At 38.9% G+C, this 9,221-nt stretch overlaps 2 protein-coding genes and 1 pseudogene across 2 annotated transcripts; all 3 read left to right on the top strand.

Annotated features, from left to right (window-relative positions):
* Positions 1 to 885: 885 nt before the first annotated feature.
* LOC148696569 (glycolipid transfer protein 1-like) lies at positions 886 to 5,216 on the top strand. Its single transcript, XM_088693229.1, has 9 exons — positions 886 to 1,278; positions 1,763 to 1,887; positions 2,002 to 2,125; positions 2,595 to 2,726; positions 2,942 to 3,137; positions 3,343 to 3,398; positions 3,662 to 4,057; positions 4,651 to 4,782; positions 4,962 to 5,216. The coding sequence occupies exons 2-7, from the start codon at positions 1,766 to 1,768 to the stop codon at positions 3,809 to 3,811; spliced, it is 780 nt and encodes a 259-aa protein (XP_088549355.1). The 5' UTR covers positions 886 to 1,278; positions 1,763 to 1,765; the 3' UTR covers positions 3,812 to 4,057; positions 4,651 to 4,782; positions 4,962 to 5,216.
* On the top strand, positions 3,911 to 5,018 carry LOC148696570 (glycolipid transfer protein 1 pseudogene; annotated as a pseudogene).
* Positions 5,217 to 6,030: 814 nt separating the features above from the next.
* On the top strand, positions 6,031 to 8,987 carry LOC137725835 (trihelix transcription factor ENAP1-like). Its single transcript, XM_088693801.1, has 2 exons — positions 6,031 to 7,082; positions 8,650 to 8,987. Exons 1-2 carry the CDS (start codon positions 6,167 to 6,169, stop codon positions 8,661 to 8,663), a joined length of 930 nt encoding a protein of 309 aa, XP_088549927.1. The 5' UTR covers positions 6,031 to 6,166; the 3' UTR covers positions 8,664 to 8,987.
* Positions 8,988 to 9,221: the final 234 nt, after the last annotated feature.

Here is a 9,221-nt window from a genome sequence, read left to right as displayed (position 1 = left end):
AATAGAGCAATAATTAAAGGCAACCACAGTGCTCGAATTTCCGGACACAAACAAGCAATCGTCGATCATTACACAGAAAAACTACAATGCAAAAGTTTGGTCCTTTCAATTCACACCCTTGCTTACGATAAATCAGATTGCCTATTGACCAAAACGTCGCGCATATGTGGCATCTAGGTCAGCAAACATGTGGAGCCTACCTTTGCAACGTCATCACCACTTTAACAGATTTGACTAACACATGTATGATAATATTGTAACTAAACATAATTTTATGTATGAGATTGAAATATTTTAAAGATGTTGTATAAGATTGCAATTGCAACCAAACTTGAGGATGCAAACTGTAATTTATCAATTTTAAAAAATTGAGGAATTAGAGAGAACTGAATCAAAATTTTACATAAAATTTATACAAAACAATTAACTCGATCAAAATCTATAAATTTATTAAAATTTCTAAAATTTCCAATGAATACACCTCCATGAAAATATTTTTCCATTTGCTGGCTTCAGGTGGATGAACTCATAATTTTCAGTGAGGAAGGAATAGAGAGAAATTGAATATTACATTAATACATTTTTTTTTCTCTAGTTTTTTGGTGCTTTTGACGAAGGATAAGGATTCCATCCGGATCTAAATGGTGGGGATCTTAGGTTTCTAACTGGTCATTGTATATCGTGTGATCAGTTTTCATCAGATACTATCTGTGTTTAATTTTAAATAAAAAATTCAAATAATTTCTGATCGCATGATGTACGATAAATAGTTAGGATGCGAGGATCTCCACCATTTGGAACCGGATGGGATCCAAATCCTTTCACGAACCACTAAAATATTATTGGATGCACTCTCTCTCTCTCGTTCGTAGTCTCACGGTTTATATTCTTTGAAACCCTAGCCACAATTTGCTTCTTCCCTTGAAAAAAAAGCCAGATCTCATCGTCATCATAGAGAGACCGCCTTCACAGATCGACACTTGGGTTTACAGACAACCAAATGTCAAAGAGAAAAGTGGCAGCGGCAGGGCCAATAAAAGAAAGTTCGCAGACAACCAAAGTAAAAGAAACAGACGTTTCCCTTTCGGCATGGAAAATGAAACAGGAATCCATTGTGGCAAATTATGTTATTGTCTGGCCGTTGTACGGTCCTGCTCCGGATCGGGAGTGCTTGTTCGCTCCTGTTTTGGAAATGTTGGAGTTTGTCAGGTCCCCAAGTGGAGAGATTCGGACCGTCCCTTTTCTTGGTAGCTTGCAGGCATACTGCACCAATTACAAGTACATTCGTTATTCATTGTTTTTATTCATTTGAAAGATTGATCGCACCAATTTTTAGTGTGTGTGTGTGTGTCTATATAACTTTCATTTGAAGTGTTGAACCTTGTTGCTTGCTGCTTGCACATGGTTTTTTGAGCTTAATGCATGCTACATACCCATGTGATTTTTTGTATGTATAACATCGATCAACTTCCTGATTTTTGGTTCTCGCCATGATCCAGTTCAATTTGGTGACCCTTTGAATCGTGTTAGGACGGCCATCTTTGCTTGTGCAGTGGTGAGATGCTATTTTCATTTATTTTCTCCTTTTATTTTCGCTGCAAGTTTTTACTACCTTCTGCTTGCTTTTGTCATTATGGAGAAAATCGACTCGTCTTTGTCTTTGTCTTGTGGGTATAATCTATATACATATGATATATATCTTGTTTCTTGAGTTTGAATGCATGTTATTATACTCACTCTCTGCACTTTTTCCTGTGTGTAGCCAATGGAAAGAATATATCAATCCAATCCTTCCAAGTTCGAATACTTGTACAGTTTGGTAAACTTTGATGTCAAAACAAATACTCTTTTCAAGAGTACCTCCGCTTCTCTTGTTTGGCTCACAAGGTACACGATAGAATCATAAACTCATATTATTTTCTTTTGGCTTTGGAATCACCTTTGCACTTTGTCAAAATGCGATACATCACATTTTTCATACTACTCTTGATTTATTTTCAGATACATGGATTTTTTGGTAGAGCTGTTTCGGAACTTACGGGAGCATCCTCCAGATTGGGTTACGATTCAGGCTGTTTATAATGCCTATGCCAAGACCCTGATAAAATGGCATGATGAAAAAATTGTACTGACTTTGATTCCCCTTCATTTATTTGCTGACCTAGCATTATTCGTACTAATCTTTCCCTTTGAATGTCCTATTTCTATGCTTCACTAGTGACAATTATATTCTGCAAGTTGCCGGCTTTGCCTAGTTGCTTTTTAATTACTTGGCCTGGCAACACTTTAATGTATTTCCATGTTCTCCATATACTCGAACTAGTTTTCTTTCTTTGTAGTATATAGTACAGAACTCATATGAAAGCATGAAGCTATTACATTTATTAAACACGAAAGCATTTCTGCGTTTTCCCATGTTCGAGAAACGCCTTTCTTACTTCTTAGTATAGTCTTACTGCTTCAATAGAGGAAATTTCGGAAAACTCCCAGCAACTTATCATTAGCTGTACTCTATGATTTATTGTTTTACTATTCTTTTTAAGTGAAATTTTATTGGTTAGAAAATTTAACTTAATTGTTCACTGGAATGATAGCTTGGAAGCAAATATGCTCCCGAAAAAGACTTGTTGTTGAAGGTGATCGGAGGCAATGGTGATGTCATGGGAGACATGGAGAAATTTTGCACTTCCTTTACTCCTCTACTTAAACAGAATCACGAGTTTTTGGTAAGTTATTTTTTCCAGTTGCATAATTTACTAGGCTCCTTACTCTTAATAATCCTTTCTCAGCTGGTAGGAGCCAATAAATCCTCCCTTCCGTGTCGAGGTTCTCTGAAGAAAAGGGAAGTTTAAAATAGAAAAAGGAGGCAATGAATCGTTAAATCATTTGTTACTGTAAAATGTTAAAATATTTGCTCATGAACTTTACACTTTTGAGACAGGCTGGAATGGATGATTTGAAGTTATATGGTGCTAGCCTTGTAGCAAAGGTACCAAGTACAAACCCAAAAAAAAGAAAGATGGGGAAGACTATGTTTGCTCCTGCTTTGGAAGAATTGGAGAGTGTCAAGTCTGAATCAAAAGAGATTCTGACGAAGCATTTCTTGGAATCGTGCAATAAGATTTTGCCTGTTATAGGTTCATTCATTTCTCTCATTTATTTCATCCCGTGAATAGTGGCTTTAATTTGTTTGATTCCAAGCCTTGAACCATTTTTAAGTTTTCAAGAAGGCACACACCTGACACTTGCGTTTAGAACGATTGTTAAGCATACAGCTACATGACCATTTGTTATTTATTTGTACAATATGAGCTTTATGATTTGGTTCTGGGCTTGATGCAGCTGAATTTGGAAATGCTGTGTATCCTGTTACGCATGACATCCGTAATTGTGTAGTGGTAAGATTTATTTTCATGTATTTTCCCCTTTCCCTTTCATTTTCTGCTTTGAGTCTCATACTTTCTACTTTTGTAATTTTGCCTTAATTAGAACACTATGCATTGTCCAGCTTGGACATGGCAATGCTAATCTAAACTCTTTGCATCCGTATGCTCAGAACATCTTATGGTTATTATGCATGTGAAGTCAGGTCGTATGTTTTGTTTATTAAGTTTGAATGCATGCTAGTGTTCTTACTCTATCCAATCTTGGCTTTTCATAGAGATTGCAGTATAGATATTCATCAGATCCTTCCAAGTTCAACTACTTGTACAGTTTTGTGCAATTTGAGACCTTTCCTTCCAAGTTCAAGTACAGTTGGGATCAATTTGACACCTTTTCTCTTAATTTGCTGACAAGATACTCGATATAATCATAACCTCGTATGTTTTTTTGTTTTTGTTTTATGCCTTTGCACTTGGTTGAAATGTGATCTATGCACGATACTATTTCTTGATGTATTATCAGAAACATGGATTTTGTGGTAGAACTGTTTCGTAACTTGCTGGAGCGTCCAGAGTGGTTTGCAATTGAGGCTTGTAAAGATTCCCACGGCAAGACCCTGAAAATATGGCTTGAACGACAGAAATGGTTTAATCCAAATCTTCCAATGAAAAGAGTAATGTCTTTGATGCCCTTAAAACTATTTGGTGCTCGATCATTGTTCGTACTTAACTGGTCGTTTGAATGTCTATGCTGGACTTAAATTTCTATGCCCGACTTAAATAGAATTATGACAATTATATTCTGCAAGTTGCCTCTGCTGCCTAGTTGCATATATTTTTTTTAACTACTGGGGCTGACCTCATTTTTAATGTTTTTTCATGTTCTCCATCCATTGAAAGCACCACTTCTTCTATGCAAGTTTCTCTCTTGTTCAAGAATTTAAGCATTGTCGAAATTACAGAACTCATCTGATCAAGCTTGAAGCTATTACACTTATTAAATCTGAAAGCATTTGTGTTTTTCCCATGTTAACAGAAAAGTCCTCCTTAATATATCGTTACTGTATTGAATGATAGAGGAAAATTGTCAAAACTTGCGGCAAAAGTCTGCTTAACTTATCCACTGGTTTTATCATTGGTTGTTCTTTATGATTTAATTATTATACTTGATTGTTTTAGTATTCTCACATTTTTCCTCGCTGAAAGAAATGACAAATGAGAACTCTTTATGGTGATCAAATCTAACTATTAATCACTATAATGACAGGTCATACCGGCGCTTTCTATGGACAGAGAGAAGTTCATGGAGAAGATCGAAGGCAATGGCGATGTGATGGGTGATATAAAGAAATTTTGCTCTATCTTTACTCCTCTAATTAAAGAGATTGACAAGTTTTTGGTAAGAGATTTTCTTATGTTGCAGAATTTAGTGAGGTTGTCATTGATTAGCTTAAAACATTCTTGTGAGTTTTGTTAAAAGTTGTAATGCTCGAGTTTGAGGTTTCTCCCCGACTGTCGTTCTTGACCTACTCCATTGTAATGCAAAGTAACACGCGGATGTTCATTGTTTTGACACAGGCTAGTTGGGGCTCGGATAAATCTAAGCTGCTTATTGATGGGGAGGAGGCTTCTTGATTCAGTTGCATTGCCTGCCATTTGCCTCCCTCAACTTGTTTGCTATTTTTATTTATGTATTAAGTGTTGCTGTTCGGAATCCAAATTTTCACTCCTTTGAACTCAAATTATATATGTAGCTACATATATAATGGTCTTTGATCATGTTAGAGGGGAATTTGAAGTTCAGTGACTGTTATCACAAAATGTTTAATAGTTGTTTATCTTCAATCTGTGTTTGTTTTGTTAAAATTTTCAGTTTTTGGAGAAAGCGCTAAATTATGCATGTGGAAAATGGTAGTTTGATTGTTAGAACTAAGAGAGGAGGAGCATCTAGTCTAATGGAATTCATCATAAAATGTTATGGATGGAATGAGCTTTATATATGTTTTTTATGGATATTGGTAACTTATTGCGATCGTAGTCGCGCCGAGGAGAAAGAGAGATAGAGAAAAGGTAGAGTCGTCCTCGAAGCCCACCCATCAATTTTGAGACTTTCTGCCGACCCAATCGCAGCCACAAGCGGTGCCAAATTCGAGAAAAAATTGTCCCTTACGTACAATATAATATAGCCATATTTTAATTTCTTGACTTTTCTCAAAATTTTGTCTCATATTTTAATTTATTTGATAACCTTCTCCATTCCAAAACAAGTACAGACTCGTTTGGAAATAAGTGTTTTTAGACTGAAAACGGGTTTTAGTGTTTGCCAAATGTACATATCCAACATTTTTTTCAAAAACATTTAAAGTGTTTTTTAAAATCAAAATTAATCTCATCAAAAGCATTTTTAGTTATTTGAAAATAGAATAAGCATTCTTTTCGAGCTTATAATTAGCCCTGACCAAATTCGTATTAAGTTGTCATGAATTAAAGAGAGATGGTGTTATTGTCTAGTGGGACGGTAAAAATAATAATCCGTTAAGGCGGAGAGTAATGCGATGGGAAACGGACCGAGCCGAGCCGGTAAATCCATCGAAGCCGCTAAAGCCTTAATGATATCGACAACAAAGCCTCACGCGCCCGTCCCGGCGACCTCCCTCCTACACTCGCGGCTCATGCGGCCGGCGCTTTCCTCCCACCGACGCGACCCCTTTACTCCCTAACAACACGCACCCTCTCTTTCTCTATTCCCACCCACACCCCATTTTTTCAACGCACCGTTCCCGATGGGCGACCTAACGGACCTCCAAACGACGCCGTCCAATGCCACCTCCACCCCTCCCTCCTCCAACCCTCGCCCCATGCCCGTCCGCGAAGACTGCTGGAGCGAGGACGCCACCTCCACTCTCGTCGACGCCTGGGGCCGCCGCTACCTCGAGCTCAACCGCGGGAACCTCCGCCAGAAGGACTGGCAGGAGGTCGCTGACGCCGTCAACGCCCTCCACGGCCACACCAAGAAGACCCACCGGACGGACGTTCAGTGCAAGAACCGAATCGATACAATTAAGAAGAAGTACAAGGTGGAGAAGGCTAGGGTTTCGTCCTCCAACGGAACCCTAACCTCGTCGTGGCCTTTCTTCGAGAGGCTCGACTCCCTCATCGGATCTAATGTCAAGAAGCCGTCTCCCTCGCCTCTCTCGCCTTCGCCGCCGGTCGCCGTTCCGTTGCCTTTGGGGTACCGGAAGACGCCGTCCTCGGCTCCGGTGGTGACGGCTGTGGCGCTTCCGCAGAAGCGGTCGGCGTCGACTGCGGCGCTCGACGAGGGTTTCTTTAGGATGAATTACTCGGCTGTGGCTGCGGCTGCAGCCGCGGGGGCTGAGGACGATGACGACGAGGATGAGGATGAGGAGGATGAGGATAACGATGAGGTCGATGAGGAGGTTGAGGTGGAGAGGGAGAGGGAGAGCGGAGGCGAGATTGGAGGCGGGGGAGGAGAAGGGTTGAAGAGATTGGCGAGAGCGATTGAGAGGTTCGGAGAGGTGTATCAGAGAGTCGAGGCCGAGAAGTTGAGGCAGATGGTGGAGTTGGAGAAGCAGAGGATCCAATTCGCCAATGAATTGGAGGTAGAGAGGATGAGGATGATCATGGACACGCAGGTCCAGCTCGAACGAATTAAGCACGGCAAGCGATCGGGCTCTAATGGTTAGACAAATCTCTCATCTTTCTTGTGTTTGTATTATCTTTTGAGTTAAATTGATTGAATTGCTGTGCTTTGTTCGATGGTTTAATGCATGAATAGCTGTAGTGACAAAGGTTCTTCCTTGAGTTTGAAGCATCTGTTAATTTGAAAGATCCAAACTTTACCCTGATTGGGAAATTTAACTTAGGGGTTTTACTTGGAACTTTGAATTGGCTTTGGCAATGTGGTAAAAGCAGTGATTGGCGATTGATTGTTTTGTCGCGTATATGACCGCAAACTATATGCTTGTTCTGCCCCTCTGTATTGGTTATAACATGGATGTTGCTGCTGTTGTTTGATTTTGAGAATTTTACACTTCGCCTATATGGCCAGGTATTCTTAATGCGATTACAAGGGATACTTTTTGTTAAATGGCTTTGATAGGCTTCATGTATGGGAGGCAAGGATGATGTTTCAGAGATGTTGAGAACTCTGAATTGTTTGGTGGAATTTCAAAACTTTGTTCCGAGCTTAACTGAACTTGAACTAAGTTGTTTTGATATCAGTTTTGATTTTGTTTAAAATGAAAATCGATGATAGCAAACATATTATCAAATGGAGGCCAGGATGGATTGGCTAGGGATGGGGAGTTGGTTGAGCTTGTTCATAGTTGTCCGGTCGAGTGCGCTGATCTTTAATGTCTCTGTTGCATACTTTTCTGAGTCAGTAAAATCCTGTTCTTGCATCTCTTGTCCTTTGGTATGATTCTCTCTTTGAAGTGTTCTGGTGTTCATCACCAACATGCTTGATAAATGATATTGCATGCTTCTGTTACATCCTCATAAAGTTACAATATAATATCTCATGATGCCAACAAACACTTCTTTTCACCCTGATACGTTATCAACATTCGTTCATGAATGTGAAAGTTTGTAAAGCTGACCATGAGAGTTTTATGTAGTGTTCTTTCAATTTTTTTCATCCCTCGCACCCCCTCCGTCTATGTGTGAGTGTACTTTTGCCATCTTATTTCTGTGGTCGTAACCTCAGGGGGATGTTTTCTATGACATCTGAGTGACTTCCATGTGAAACTTGACATCTAATTAAATTGACACTGAAAGATGGATCTCCCTGAGTCCTAGTATCATGCGGGAATCTTTCTGTTTGTTATGTTGCCACCACTGCACGTTTTTTAGAGTGGGTCTATGAGATTCATATGGAAATTACATAATCTCTCGGTTAGCTCCTCTGCTTTTTGTCCAATAGAGGCAATAGTCCACGTGAGATGTATACTCTTGAATTCTTATACAATCATGGGAAATCTCACTTCATAGGATCTTAAAGTTTGTCATCACCTAAGTAATTTGAAGGTATCTACTTGGCATATCCATTTATTTGGATGATTTTGCCTTTGTTTTCGATTTGTTGCCGGAAAATCATAGAACTTATAAGACATAGGCTTTAAAAGTAAATTTCATGCCGCTTTGGGTTTTGGTATTGACCTGGGTTTCGCTCAGCTTGTGTTGAATTCCAGTCTGCATTTGCGTCTCTTGATTTCTAATAGCGTCTTTCGGTTTCTCCTTTTTACAGATATCTTTAGCTAGCTAGCCCAGTGCCGGAGAAGCTTTAACGTTAAACTTACATGGGGGAAGCGTTATGTAACATCTCCTTGATTATCCTAGAAAGTACATATTGTTGCAGCTGATGATACTGGACCTGAGAGAAACTGCTGTCACCAACAAACCCGAGTTTTCTTTTCGGCTCTTTTTATCTTTTTTTTTTTTTTTTTTTTTTCTTTCGAAATTACTATTATTGTCAACTATTATTTTCGGAACAATATAATTGTCTTGTTAGCTTTTTATTAGTTTGAACTCCACAATTCTAGTTGTCTTGCAATATATAAAATTAGCAGTTAACTTCTTTTTGAATGTGTTTTCTTTTGCTTCTTTGGCTCACTATTATTTCTATGACACCTGAGTTTTAAAATCGGTCAATTTGATCCCAAACTTTCACTTCCGCACAACAATTTGGTCCCTCCAGAATGAGGAGTTGCGTCTCTGTCGATCAGGAACCATTTGAGATAAAAAAATCAATAACAAATTTGAATAATAAATGACTACCTAAGGATGAGTAGGTGCTCTAACTTAAAATTCTTTGTTTCT

The sequence above is a fragment of the Pyrus communis genome, chromosome 5 (assembly GCF_041283825.1).
Source record: "Pyrus communis isolate YQ-2024b chromosome 5, ASM4128382v1, whole genome shotgun sequence".
In the NCBI taxonomy this organism is placed as follows: Eukaryota; Viridiplantae; Streptophyta; class Magnoliopsida; order Rosales; family Rosaceae; genus Pyrus; species Pyrus communis.
Note: the sequence above shows the minus strand (reverse complement) of the source record. Positions and strands in the feature narration are given on the sequence as shown.